The 15249-nt window shown below is 39.5% G+C and overlaps 1 protein-coding gene across 1 annotated transcript in view; it reads left to right on the top strand.

The window, feature by feature from the left end:
- Positions 1 to 15249, top strand: part of ATRN (attractin) — a 169432-nt gene that overhangs the window by 46970 nt on the left and 107213 nt on the right. Inside the window, exons 2-5 of the mRNA XM_012639248.1 lie at positions 35 to 148; positions 6250 to 6378; positions 8030 to 8235; positions 9616 to 9784. Coding sequence (XP_012494702.1) covers positions 35 to 148; positions 6250 to 6378; positions 8030 to 8235; positions 9616 to 9784 — 618 coding nt within the window. The remainder of the gene's footprint in view (positions 1 to 34; positions 149 to 6249; positions 6379 to 8029; positions 8236 to 9615; positions 9785 to 15249) is intronic.

Raw genomic sequence — 15249 nt, 5'->3', positions numbered from 1 at the left:
TTTTATTATAAATTACTTTTTTTGTTCTTTTCAGGCCAAATAGAATAATGAGACTTCGTTTCAATCATTTTGCTACAGAGTGTAGTTGGGACCATTTATACGTTTATGATGGGGACTCAATTTATGCACCTCTAATTGCTGCCTTTAGGTAAGCTCAGTTATATAAGTACTAGTTCGTCATTACTTTATTTCTAAATTTAAATGTGTCTCCTGGATTGCATTCTTACTGAATTCATCTTTGTTGTCACTGAACATACTCATTTCATGGAAAGAGTACTTGTGTGCTAGTCCTGACTTGGTTTCTATAGCTACTGGGCAAGTTTCTGGGCATCTTACTTGACCTTTCTTTTCAGTTTCCTGATCTGTAAAATTGTGATAGTGCTATTAAGTTCACCATGGTGGTGGTGAAGTTTACATTTTCACAAGTTTTATGAGTAATATAGTGAATGATGTTTCTGTGAAAAATTTAAATTAGGAATCATATCCATCTTTTTTTCTGTTTTTCTCATTGCATGGGCTTTTAGGAGTTATTTGTTGAATTCAAATACAGTTTTTGTGTGTGTGTGTATGTGTATTTACATATATGTGTTATCATGGGTGAGGGAAACTTTCTGGAAGAATATACATAAAATGAACAGTGGTTATCTGCAGAGAATGAGGAACATACCAGTTATGTATTGTGAGTTCCTTTTTTTTTTCTTTGAGACAGGATCTTGGTCTGTCGCCCAGGCTGGAGTACAGTGGCCTGATCATAGCTCACTGTAACCTTGAACTCCTGGGCCCAAGTGATCCTGCTACTTCAGCCTCCTGAATAGCCAGGACTACAGGTGTGGGCCACCATGCCCGGCTAATTTTTTTTTTTTTTTTTTAAAGATGAGATCTTGCTATATTGCCCAGGCTCATCTTGAACTCCTGGCCTTTAACAATCCTCTCACCTCGGCGTTGTGATTTTTTTTTTTTTTCAGTAAGTACATTCTAGTTTACTAGTTAAACAAAAACTATTCAACATCACATGGGAATTCAAAACTGTCTCTATTTTTTCCTTTTATTTGATAGAAGATTTTAAAATACAGTCATGAGTCACTTAACGACGAGGATACATTCTGAGAAACTCATCATTAGGCAATTTCATCATTGTGCAAACATCATAGAGAGTACTTACACAAACCTAGGTGGCATAGCCTACTACACGCCAAGGCTGTATGTTACAGCTTGTTGCTCTTAGGCTTCCAACTTGTACAGCATGTTACTGTACTGAATGCTGTAGGTAATTGTAACACAGTGGTAAGTATTTGTATACCTAAACACAGAAAAGGTACAGTAAAATACAGTAGTATAATCTTATGGAACCACCGTCATATATACAGTCCATTGTTGACCGAAATGTCATCATGCATTGCATAACTATGTATTTTTCTAAAATGCTCATCTGCTTAGGAACCGTAGTTGTCAATTTTTCATCTGCAGCTGATTTTCTAGATTTCCTTTCCTCAGACGTTTTATTTCTTTGACTTTGAAAAAAAATCAATTCAACAAATATTTCTTGTCTTTCTCACATGGGGCTAGTCTGGTTGATGTTCCATGCGGGTGAGGGGAGGTAACAGGGAGTAAGCAGCACACAAGGAGCTAAGCAAGGGACAGGAGAGCAGGGACCTGAGGTGCTCTTGTATTTCTCCACCCGCTTTGACTTAGAAGTCTCTCTGACATGTCTTTGAACTGAGAAACAAGGCTGTTTTCTGGGTTTTAAAGGTTCACTTATGGGGCCAAAGAGCAGGGTGGCTAGGCCACGCTAAGCATTTAAAATGGCATGGGCCAAGTGTTGGCATGTATATTTTTATGCTAGCATTTGAAACATAACTTATGTTTTAGCAAGAGGCACCCCAAGCTTTAACACAAGCATGAAAAATATCTGAGTATGTTGTTATTGTTATAGTACTTCCTGGGGATTCACTTGTTAACTGTGTTTATTAATCAGAATTCACGGAGCCCCTGTTATGTGCCAGGCATTTTGAATCAGCTTGTCAGTAGCTCTTGTAGGAACATGAGCCAGGCAGGTTGTACATAACCCTGTGGGTCACCTGGACTGTGTATTTGTTGAGCAGACATGTAAATTCCACATCAGCAGCAATAGCAAAACAAGCAGAAGCTTATAATTGTTCTAATCAGTGACTTTTGAGAGAAGCCAAAGTGTATATTACGGATAGAGGAACTCTTAAGTTTCTCAGTTTGTTAACTGATAGCATAAATTAATGCATTGATCTTACTAAAATTTATGGCATGTTTGTGAATTTTCTAAAATTATGGTGAGAAAATATATACAAATTGAAATTTACCTGAAATACAAAACCCCTAAAGCACTGATGTGCAGAACAATTTGAAGATCACTGTCTTAGCCATAAGAGCACTGCCACAACGTGGTTTGCGGAGAAGTGCTGTTGGACCAGGAGAATTTTGGATTGAGGTATCCAATCCAGTGGTAATATGCTGAGGGTCCAGAGTGGAGAGAGCCTGGTGGCAGAGACAGTTTAGCTAGGGCCGATAACAGTCAAGGAAAGAAAAATCAAACAGGATTCAGAAGACATGGACTTTTAATCGGGTTCTGCCCAAGTCTCTGTGTGAATTTAAATAGGTCATTTAAGTGCTCTAGACCTCAGCTTCTAAAACCAAAAATGAAGGTAGTGTGTACTATGTTAGTTCAATCTGTGTTCTCTCTGGGTATATTGCAAACTATAAAGTTTAGTTTGGTTCCAAACTGGTGGATCACATTTATCTTTTATATATTGAACTTCTGACTAAAATTTATTTAACAAACACAGTTCCATTACTAGACACATGTGAGAATTCCTGGAGTCATTTATCTTTTAAGACTTTTCCAGCCCTACAACATTATGATTTTGCTGTGCATTCAACAGATGCACGTATGGGGGAGCACATTAATGGAGCAGGCACTCCCCTAGGATCTGTTGGTAGGGGATGCAGAGGTAGTGGAGTAGGGGCAGTGGTTTTCCTCCCTGAGAACATTCTTCAAAAGGACGTTATTCATTTTAGAGTTTTTTGTTTGTTTGTTTGTTTTTTAAGGAAGTCATATTGCTGAGGCAGTTGTTAGACTGTGATGATACAGAGGAAGCCTTGCGAAGGCAGGGGTCAGTCGACCCATGGCCCATTCGAAACCACGATCAGACTGTGGCATGCTTAGAGAAGCTGCTCACAGGCAGGCACCTCTCTCATGTTCTTCAACTCTCTCCTTCACTAGTCAGAAGTGTGGGCCCTGCCTGGCCCCACCGCCTGGCCCCGACTTTAGGAATCTGCCTTACTTTCCACATCTCTCTGCCCTTGTCCTTGTAGTCTTACAAGAAGGTAGGTGTGTCAAACTGAGGATTACTAGTCAACTTACACAGTATAGTTGGTAAAGTCAGGTTATGCCCCAGGTATGTTCAGAGAGCCCATGTTTGCCTGGGACAATTATGCTGAATTTCAGGTCTATTAAGACAATCGTTCAGTGATTTTTCAAAATGATTCTGAATGATAATGGTCTATGTTTAAAATACAAGATTATGAACAACACGAAGGCAGGCAGTTCTTGATTTGCTCAGGTTGAACAACTGGTTGCAACCTAGGCTGTGCCTGCATTTATCGATCTGCTTAGGGGCAGCGGTTGGGAGGCGGGAGACAGTTCAGGGCAACTGCTGAAGAGTGCGCCTGTAGCATCTCTTCCTCACTCACACACTTTCCATTACCTTCGTATGCTGGGCGAGGCTATGTTTGTATTCATTTGCTCTATGCAAATTTATTTTTGTCATAAACCAGTTGTTTCGTTTTCTTGCTGAGAGAAATCAACACACTCCAAAGCTGTCACAATTTCAAGTTTTTGAAGTGAAAAGAAGCGAACACCCGTGCCCCTCTGACAGTGGGGAAGCTGATCCACTGCGTATCCACTGCATTAGGCAGTTGTAGTTGGTAAAGTCATTCATCCTACACACTTAAATGTCTGTCCCCACCATATAAAGAATATCATCAGCCATCACTTACGGCACACCTGCTAGTGTGAGGCACTGTTCAAGCACTCCACATGCTTTAGCAGTTTGATCCTCACGACATCACTGCAGTGTAGACAGGGATTCTCTCATTGTGCATTTGAGGAAACTGAGGTTCAGAGATGTCAGTGACGTGCCCAGGCATATGGAATGAGGATTGGAGCTTATGTCTCCTTTTTCCTGAAATTCATGCTAGGATAATAAGAGAGTATAGGGTCTCTCACATGTGACTGAGGCCCTCAGTCCTTTGCTGTGCTAGTGTGTCTCGGGGGCAGATTACTTTTGATATTCCTGTTTCTAGACTGCCCTGCTCTTGCCAGTACTTATCCCTTCAGCATTTCAAGGGATTCTGGTATATCATATAACTAATGAAAGCGTGATAATGGTTGAATCCTTCATTTAGGTCTCTGATTAAATGTCACGTCTTCCAAGAGGCCTTCCTCAACTGCCCTTTCTAAAGTACACCCTTCTCTTCTTTTCTTCTGCTGTTTCCCATCATAGCATTTATCTGCCTGGTATTATTTATGCACACACTTGCATGTGGGGTTGTATCTGAGCTTATTTGTTGTTTCTTATGAACTCCATGAGGGCAGGAATACAGTCTTTTTCACTGTTGTATTCCTGGTACTTAGAGCAGTGCCTCACATGTGGTAAGTGCTTAGTAAACATTTGTTAGTTGAATACATAGTAGAAGATGTGTGACTATTTTGTAGGCCCTGGAGCACCTTCAGAGTCTTAGAATTCCTAGAGTTCTGTCTTCATATTGAAAATTAAATAAAAGTCCCATCCCCTCCTTGGCTTGATTGCCTGCTTATGTACTCTTCCAGTCATGTTTATAGGCAGTTACATAAGTACATGTAAATGTACACATATACTAGGCTCATTGTTTTGCAGATTGCTCCCCGCCTCCATCAGAATGCCTGAGGAGCTCCTTATTAGTCCTTCAGACTCATTCAGCCAGCTCCTGGTGGGTGGGCATTTAGGTGGTTTCCAACCTATTGCCATCTCATAGTGCTGCAGTTAGAATTCTTATATATTTGTCATTGTGTACATGAGCAAGTATTTCTTCTACGAAGAAATAGGATTGCTAGGTCAGAGAAAATGAGCATTTAACATTGTCATAGGCCCTGAGGTGGGAGTTTACCTGTTGTGTGCTCTAGGAAAGCGAGGGGGCCAGGTCAACTGAGTGAAAGGGAGACAGCAGTAGGAGATGGTTTGTTCATTGGGTGGGGTTGTGTGTGTGGAGCAAATTGTATAGGTCCTGGGAAGGATCTAGGCTTTTACTAAATGTGGTGGTGGTGAATCAATATGGGGCAAAAGTCACAGCATACAAAGAAATGCAAACGGCAAGTAAACATAAGCAAAATGATTAACCTCAGGATTATAAAAGAACTCAAGGCCACAACTTAAAAAAATCACTTTTCATTTATTAAATTAGCAAAACTAAAATAGGATTGGTTGTTGTTTGCAGGGTGAGGTGGGATGGACCCTTTCATTCTGTATCGATAGCATTTCAAGTCAGCGTATCTCTTCTGGGAAGCAAGTTGGTATTACGGATGAAGAGTCTTAAAGCCATCATTTAGACCCTTTGACTCAGTAATTCTTTCCCTTACCAGGCACCCAACAAATACTTAAGAATCTGTTATGTGCTGAGCTCAGAGTGAGGGAGTATATAGGAAATGCTTACAATATATTATTTGTAAAATAGAATAAAAAATGTAAATGATATCAACAAGGCCAAAAAAATGCATCAGAATGCTAATGGTGTTGGAGTTATAGGTGTTGATTTAGCTTCTTTCTTTATTATTTTTATATAAATAAATATAATGTAAAATGTTCCACATATTTCAGTAGTATATATTTGGCATTCGTCATCTCATAAAAATTATTTTATGTGATTGTGGAGGTTTACTCAGTTTTTCAAAGGAGCATTATAAAAAGTTTTTTAAAAAACCAGACAGGGCCATTGATTTCAAATCTCATTAGAAATACAACTCAGAATAAAGGAAGCCTAACTAAAGATTCAGATAGGATCCAGAACTAACTAGATCCAGAACTAATGGGGTAGCACTCTGTATTTATCACAGGAATTTGCTCCTCTTCCTAGATGTATTAAAATCGTAGGGATGAATTCCAGTTTTTAATTTGTGTCTACTACCATCGGACATGTCTGTGATTGTGCTTCCCTCTATAAGAAGTGTGTTTTTTGTTTCAGTGGCCTCATTGTTCCTGAGAGAGATGGCAACGAGACCGTCCCTGAGGTTGTTGCCACATCAGGTTATGCCCTGCTGCATTTTTTTAGTGATGCTGCTTATAATTTGACTGGATTTAATATCACTTACAAGTAAGATATTTAAGTCTAGTATTTGTGATTTTATTCAAACGACTATGTATTTTGTTTTAGCAATAATAATGTGCCAGGCATTGTGCTAGACAGTTTGCATGGATTTTCTTATTTAAAGTTCTAAAAACTCAGTGAGGCATGGGGACTGTTTTTCTTTCATTTTATAATTGAGGAAACTGATGGGAAAGTATTAAGTAAATTATCAAATAAGTGGTGGTGCCACAGTTTCAACCTGGGTGTTGCTGCTGTTGAGCTTCCCCTGGAAGACAGGGACATTTTCCTGCTAATGCTGTGGTGGTACCCAACCCCAGGGCTGCAGACTGGTACTGCAGAGAACCCTTTCCCCTCCCCCTAAGAAAAATTGTCTTCCATGAAACTGGGGGTGGGGCGCACAGCTGGAGGTGAGTGGCTGGAAGCTTCGTCCCTATTTACAGCTGCTCGCCATCACTTGCATCACTACCTGAGCTCTGCCTTCTCCCCTCACACCCCCATCTGTGGAAAAATTGTCTTCCATGAGTCCATGAAACCAGTCCCTGGTGCCAAAAAGGTTCGGGACTGCTGTCTAATGAATAAAAACATGAAGAGGGAGGGTTTGCTAAGTACAATTTAACAAAATATTAATAGTTACCATGTACTCAGTAGTAGAAGGAATCTATACTCTCAAAGTACTTTGATAGGTCATTTATCTTCCCCTTTTAAAATCTAAACTGTGTTGTTTCAAAGTGCTGTCAATACAATTATTTATTTATTTTTTTTGAGACAGCGTTTCGCTCTTTTGCCTGGGCCAGAGTGCTATGGTGTCAGCCTAGTTCACAGCAACCTCAAATTCCTTGGCTCGAGTGATTCTCTTGCCTCAGCCTCCTGAGTAGCTGGGACCATAGGCTCATGCCACCATGCCCAGCTAATTTTTTCTATTTTTAGTGGAGACGGGGTCTCACTTTTGCTCAGGCTGGTCTTGAACTCCTGAGCTTAAGCGATCCTCTGGCTTCCCAGAGTGCTAGATTATAGGTGTGAACCACTGCGCCCGGCCAATACAATTATCTTAAGTTATGTTGTTAGGAGACACATTATAGTTAAATTCTTAAGTTAAATTTGCCCTTCTTTGTCCGTCTGAAATGAGTAGATAAAGTTACTGAGAAATTTTAAAGACACCAATCTGGGCAATAATCTTCAATTCTACAAATTTTCAGAGACTGTACAAAGGGATAGGTACCATGAAGGTGGTAATGTATTGTTGGCAGTTAGTTTTATTCTTTTCCTCCCCAAACTTGCAAACACGAATTTGGCAGTTTTGTAATCCTCATTGTTAGCGGGCTACCAAGAAGACTAGCATAGTCATTCCACCCTTGAGGAGCTAAGTCTGGACAATATTGCATATATCTCCTTCCTCCTTGTAATTTCTTTGACTTTATGAGTTATGTATTTTTATCCTTTTATTGTGAGAATGCAGCAGGGTTGATTTGTTTCATTATTTGTACCCTAGCTATGCAGTGTTGAGTGAACCCATTTGGGCTGAACGGTATACTGCAACTATGCTTGTGAATGAATTAAGGAGACAGTGAGATTCTTAAACCTTATTTAGGAAGAAGTTCTGCTAAATTAACTGAAGTGTTGCTTTACGTTAACTTAATTTTCCACACCATTTTTATAGTTTTGACATGTGTCCGAATAATTGCTCGGGCCGAGGAGAATGTAAGATCAGTAATACCAGCAACACTGTCGAGTGTGAATGTTCTGAAAACTGGAATGGTGAAGCATGTGACATTCCTCACTGTACAAGTAACTGTGGTTTTCCTCATCGAGGCATCTGCAATTCAAGTGATGTCAGAGGATGCTCCTGCTTCTCAGAGTGGCAGGGTAGGAGCTTCTTTCATTTTTATTTTTCTTTCAATTTTAGAAAATGTTCCCAATTTAATAAATTATTGATGGACCTTATCCTAAGCAACTATATAATTTATGTTAATCAAATATCAGATAACATTTCAGCGTTCACATCCCTTTATCCAGCTTCTTAGAAATCTTTCAATTTCACACATGTGGTTGTGAAATTGAAGGGTTAGGACATTCTTTGCAACCCATTCACGAAAGTTGGAGAACTTGTTCTCAGCCATAGGAGGACATAGCCGAGAACCAGTCTGGGAGGTGGGAAAAGAGCTGACAATAATGGTATTTCCTCAGAAGTGTTCTCTGAGTTCAGAGAAAATTAGGGTCAGTTATACATTAAATCCTAGTGCAATCAGCTAATGGCATTATCTACAGAAATAGATTATTAAAGAAGCTTTAGGGAATTCTTTAAGGGGGGGTAGATGGTAATAGCTGTTATTAAGTGATTTTCTTTATATGCTTAGCCCTTCCTCATAAACTTTTTATTTTGGAAGAAATTTGCTTGTTTAAGTTATATAGTTTTTTGGGTTTGGCCAACATTGAGCAGTTAATAATTGAAGTATTTTGAGTATCTATTACCATGCAAATATTGTGGCAGAAGCCAAACGTCCCAAGAATGGAGTCTGTCTCTTGCATCTGTTTAAGTTTCTTGATTTACCAGAAGATGAATAGTTTGTATTATTATTCTCAGATCTAATCACTACAGTGGGCCCTCTGTAGCTGTGGGTTGTGCACCTGCAGGTTCCACATTCAGACAACTGTGGATTAAAAATATTTGGGGGAAAAACACAATAAAAAATAATACAAATAAAAAACAATATACATAACAACTATTTACATAGCATTTACATTGTATTAGGTTTTATAAGTAGCTTAGAGATGATTTAAAGTATATGGGAGAATGTGCATAGGTTTTATGCAAATACTATACCATTTTATATAAGGAATTTGAACATCTGTGGATTTTGGTATCTGGAGGGGTCCTGGAACTAATCCTCTGTGGATACCAAAGGACAACTGTACATTTTGGCCCTAAAGTTTTTCATTTGAATTAATAATTTTTTCATCTAGTCTTTCTCTTGAGAGCTGTTTAAGCAAGTATTTCATTTCTAAAGAAAACCTAACCTGGATATGGTCAAGTCATCATCAGAAATTACGTAATTTTGAATTTTATTAGGGATTGCCTTTGGTTAATACTTTGAGTAACTTAAAAGTGCAAATTAAAGAGACTTGTCTGATATTTAGATGCTAAAGGAAGACTAAGTATTTGTTACATTTAGATGATTAAAACTTGAAATATGCAATAAGCTTTAAAGCTGCATTTTGTGAAACTAATTTATTATGTTTTATTAGGTCCTGGATGTTCAGTTCCTGTACCAGCTAACCAATCATTTTGGACTCGAGAGGAATATTCTAACTTAAAGCTCCCGAGAGCATCTCATAAAGCTGTGGTCAATGGAAATATAATGTGGGTTATCGGAGGATATATGTTCAACCACTCAGATTACAACATGGTTCTAGCGTAAGTTGTTTTAAACATTTTTGCAAGAAGCTTAATTTTTCATTCGAAAATTTATGAAGTACAGATAAGCAAAAAGAAAAAAAAATCACCAATAATTCCATCAGTTGAGGAAAATCCCTGTTAATATTTTGGTAGTAGTCTTTCAGACTGTTTTGGCATATGTTGAGTTTTTAAAATTGAGAGCCACAAAATATTCATTGTGTGATAAGCAATAATTCATATTTTTCAGATACTGTCTCTGATATTTTGCTTTAGGTATATACAGTAGGTTCTGTATAATTAGGGGATTACTTTATCTTTTAATGTAATTAATGGTTCCATAGGTCAAGTGGTTGGAATTTATTTTAATAGTTTGCTAGGGGAAATTATGGCACTGTTTAATACTCTCCAAGGATCAAGGTCTGTATGCTGATCCCATGTTGCTTGTTTTGAAGGAGAATGTATGTTGTCACAGTGAAATTAGCTATGGAAAGTGACTTTTAGAAGAAATTTATGAACATGCTGATTTTGTGACCTAGAATTTTTTTCTAGACATTTTCTATTAATGAAGATTGTTAAAAACCAACATCTCTTCTTTAAGGGATTCTGTAAATATGGCCATAGTAACATAGTTTCTGAATCCCCCCAAATATAGTCATTAAAACACACAGAACAGCTAGGCTAGCAAAATCAAAAACACACAACCAACACCTGTAACAAAACTTGGTCAGAAGGTAACCATACGAATGGATGAGGCACAGCCACAATACCTGTGTGGTATCAGTGCACGTGCACGAGCAAACAAAGGGGAGCAATGGCAAGGCCAGTAGGATCTGGTATGGCTAGAAGATACTCACATGAAAGCTCAGCAGACCAATTGAGAACAACGGCTGGAACTGGAAAGAGTTTTGCAGGTTCTAGTAGCCAGGTGAGCTAAAGGGATCTGTAGTAGGATCAGAAGGGGCTAGAGCAGTTTGTCCCTTGTTTACTCTGAAAATGAACCAGCCAAAGTGTTTTTGCACAGGACAAAGTTCCACACTGAGGAGAAACTTCAGGGAATAGAATTCAAAATTGAGTAAGACAGGGACAGTAGAGACAAAGTAAAAGAAAGTTCAGATAATAAGTCAGAAATGGGTCGGGAACGGTGGCTCAAATCTGTAATCCTAGCACTTTGGGGAGGCTGAGGTGGGAGGATTACTTGAGGTGAGGAGTTTGAGACCAGCCTGAGTGAGTTCGAGACTAGCCTGAGCAAGAGCGAGACCCTGTCTCTACAAAAAAATAGAAAAGTTAGCCAAGTGTGGTGGCATGTGCCTGTAGTCCCAGCTACTCGGGAGGCTGAGGCAGGAGGATCGCTTGAGCCTGGTAGTTAGAGGTTACAGTGAGCTATGATGACACCACTACATTCTAGCCAGGGCTACAGAGTGAGACCCCATCTCAGAAAACAAAACAAAACAAAACAAAACAAAACACAAACAATCAGAAATGAACTGAGCCAGGAGATCTCAAGTAAGCTGTTGTATATTTGAATGCTACACTACAGCAAGAGTGAGCTTGAGAGCTGAGAAATTAGAAAAACTATCCTGTGCCAAACCTCCCTTGTAAAAGTTTAAGAAAAAGTAATTTTTCTTAAAATTCAGCAACAGAAAAATATCAAGGTCCAATCTCATAGAAAGTTATTATAAGAAAAAAGAGGGCCGGGCATTGTGGCTCATGCCTGTAATCTTAGCACTATGGGAGGCCGAGGCGGGTGGATCGTTTGAGCTCAGGAGTTCGAAACCAGCCTGAGCAAGAGTGAGACCCTGTTTCTACTAAAAAAATAGAAATTAGCTGGAGATATATATATATATATATATAAAATTAGCCGGGCATGGTGGCACATGCCTGTAGTCCCAGCTACTCGAGAGGCTGAGGCAGGAGGATTGCTTGAGCCCAGGAGTTTGAGGTTGCTGTGAGCTAGGCTGATGCTACGGGACTCTAGCCCAGGCAAGAGAGTGAGACTCTGTCTCAAAAAAAAAAAAAAAAAAAAAAAAAAAAGAATAAGGAGTAGAACAAACCCCTTCATACATGAAAGCATTAAAAATTAAAAAAAGGTCACAAAACTGATGAAAATTATAACTCAGTATTCCAGAGCAAGCTAAGATACAATAAGAAAGTGATACAAGATATGAAAGATTCAGAAATGAGATGATAGAAGTTAGGAAAGAATTTTAAAAATTTAGAAATAATTTTAGAAAGAAGACAAACCTAGGAGGACCAGAGTAAAATAAACACAGTAGATAGTACTTTAGAAATAGAATGTTCTACTGAAATAGAATATTTGAAAAGAGGAAATTTCTTTAAGTCATAAAGAAATGAAGGTCTTTTTTCCCAGTTTTTTGCAGTAAGCACTGTTAAAAATCCTGGATGTTATATATAAAGAAGCGTGAGAAAACTTGGAAAGGTGGAGAGAAGGTGGCAATTTTGCTAAGGACTTGAGGGTGCAAAGAATGATGGCAATGAGTTCCAAGGGTTTTCTTTTTGCCTCATATACCCCAGACTTGACATTGGAGAAGCTGGCAATCTGGAGATGCCGACAGGCACAAGCTGAACAAGCCTTAAGTACAGCTTGTTCTCTCTAGCGCAGGACCAGGAAAGGGGCAACCTAACAAGACAGGAAACTTTCAGACAATAACGGCTTTACTTCAGCCAAACACTGTAGAAGTGTGGCCCCACCCTCATCCATGTCAGCAAAGCCTGAGCCTAAATTTCCACCCTCACCACGATGTAGTCAGGTGTCCCAACCCCACTGCCAGGGTACCGTTAGAGAAGACCAAACAAGGCGCTGGGACTCATCTCCACAAGGCAGAATGAAGCTTCCCCTACTCTTATGATGTCAGTGGAGACCACATGGGGGGCCTGGACTTCTTCCTCCACTTAGCAGTAAACAGCAGTAAGGAGTCGACCTTCCCCATCCCCTCTGGGGTGATATCAGAAGAGGTCTGCTGTCACAGATGATTTAAATAAGATCCAGAGTTTCATGACATGATATCCAAAATGTTCAGATTTCAATGGAACATCATTGGTCATGCTAAGAGCCGGTAGGATCCAACTTGAATAAGAAAAGGCAATCAAGAGACACTAACACTGAGATAACACGGATGTTAGAATTATCTGACAAGGATTTTAAAGCAGCCATCATAAAAATGCTTTGATGCCAACAACTGAGTGGCATGGAGGTGCGAGAGCCTGACGCTACTTCTTTGTGGGAAAACTGTGCCATTCATGCTCCAGAGCTCCCCTTGGGATCAGGCCAAAGTTAGACTTCAGCTCAGACCACCTTTTTGCGTAGCTTCTCCTTCTATACCTTGTCTGTCTTACTTCCTGACATGTATATCCAGAGAGCATTCCCTCAATAAATCACTTATACAAGAATATCCATCCCAGGTCTGTTTTTAGGGAACCCGACCTGAGGCACTTTCCAATCTTTTCAGATCTTTCTTTCTAATATCTCAGCTCCAGCAATCTTTGACCCACAAGGGTCCATAATCCATTGATTCTTTCTCACACCTTTTCCCATTCTCCTGCTTAACTATTGTACTTTTTTTGTTTTTTTCAAATCTCTACCACCTTATCCCCTATTTTCTTTCTTAGCTAGTGGCTTTGCTTCCTGTTTCTATTTTGAAAGATAAAGGTCATCAGAAAACAACTTCCACAACCACATTTACCTTTTACCTATGTCTTTGCTCATTTATTCTGTTTTTACCTATGTCTATGCTCATTTATTCTGTTTTTATCTGTAGATCAGTGCTGTCCCTTAGAAGTTCTGGTCGTGATGCAAATGTTCTGTGTTTACACTATCATGTCACTAGCCATGTGTGGTTAGTTAGCGCTTCAAATGTGGCTGGTGTGATTTAGGAGCTGAATTCTTCATTTTCCATTCTTAGTCTTCATTTTATTAATAATCTTGCACCAACATTGACACAGTTAATCTCTCCCTCTTTTAAGCACTTTCTTCAGCTGGCTTACAGGACATCACATTCTCTTGATATTTTTCTAACTGCTTCTTCCTTCTCAGCCTCTTTAGCTGGTTGCTCTTTACCTGACTGACTTTGGAATGATGGTGTACCCCAGGGCGGAGCCCTTGGTCCGCTTCTGTCTGTGTATTCGCTCTCTTGGTGATCTCAAGTAATATCTTGGTCTTTATGCTGGTGCCTCCTGAATTTGTATGTGCAGCCTAGACTTTTCTCCTGAACCCATATCTCCAGCTCCTTACTTGACATCTCAATCTTTTGGCTGTTTAATAGGCATCTGAAATTCAACATGTCCAAAACTGATCTTTTTCCCAAGGCTGCTCTTCCCCCAGATGTCCCAATGCAAAATGAATGGTCATTTCAGTTAATGACTGCTCCATCCTTCTGTTTACTGAAGCTAAAAATCTTGGAGTCATCCTTAACTTCTTGTTTTTTCATACTCCATATTGGTATGTGTATTAGTTATCTTTTGCTGTATAATAAATTACCACAAACGTAGCAGCTTGAAACAACTCACATTTATTATCTCACGGTTTCTGGTGGTCAGGAATCTGGACGCAGCTGAACTGAATCCTTTGCAGTCAAGGTGTCAGTTGGCCTGCATTCTCACCTAGATGCTGACTGAGGAAGAATTTATTCTCAGGCTTACTCAGGTACTGGCAGAAGCAATTTCCTTGTTGTGGTAGGACCGAGAGTCTCAGCTTGCCGCTGGCTGTCGACTGGAGGCTGTCCTCAACTCACAGAGGCTGCCCTCAGCTCCTGGAGGCCGCCTTCCCATCATTCCTTGTCACTTGGGCTTCACTAATATGGCTGCTTGCTTCATAAGGCCATGGGGAGGATCTCTAGACTGAATCTGCTAGCAGGATGGTGTCACAGAAAAAAAAAAAACCTCATCATCTTTGCCATATTCTATTGGTTAGAAGTAAGTCACAGATCCTGCTTACATCCTAGGCAAAGGGATTATAGTGGCTGTGAACACCAGGAGGTGGAGATCACAGGCGCTCTCCAAGTGTCTCTCTGACATAATATGTCAGCAGATCTTGTTAGCTCTACCTTTAAAGATCTATCCCAAATCTAACCACTTCTTACCACTTCTAGTGCTGCTACCAGGAGAAGAAAAGGTAAAATTAAAGGTGTGAAAGTGATTGTCCCTTCTGCTATACTAGATAGGAGAGGAGCTGTATGTTAACCATTTATGTGATTTTACCCATGTAACTGGCATCAGCCCCCTGTCTTGAAGCAGGAAATCTGGATGTCTTTTGATTCTTCCCCTTCTTCGCATCCTCTTACTGTAACATCATATTAATCCCCATTTATCTGTCACAAATTCATGTCATATTTATTCTTTTCCCTCTATGCCTAGCCTGCCATTATCTCTTACTTAGTTTTCAACAGTAGATTACTATCAAATCTATTTCTTTCCCTTCATTCCTGTTAATCTAATTTCTTTTTTTTTTTTTTTTTTTTTTTTTTTTA

This window comes from Propithecus coquereli, unplaced genomic scaffold (genome assembly GCF_000956105.1).
Source record: "Propithecus coquereli isolate 6110/MARCELLA unplaced genomic scaffold, Pcoq_1.0 Scaffold139, whole genome shotgun sequence".
In the NCBI taxonomy this organism is placed as follows: Eukaryota; Metazoa; Chordata; class Mammalia; order Primates; family Indriidae; genus Propithecus; species Propithecus coquereli.
This window is presented reverse-complemented; position numbering and strand designations above follow the sequence as displayed.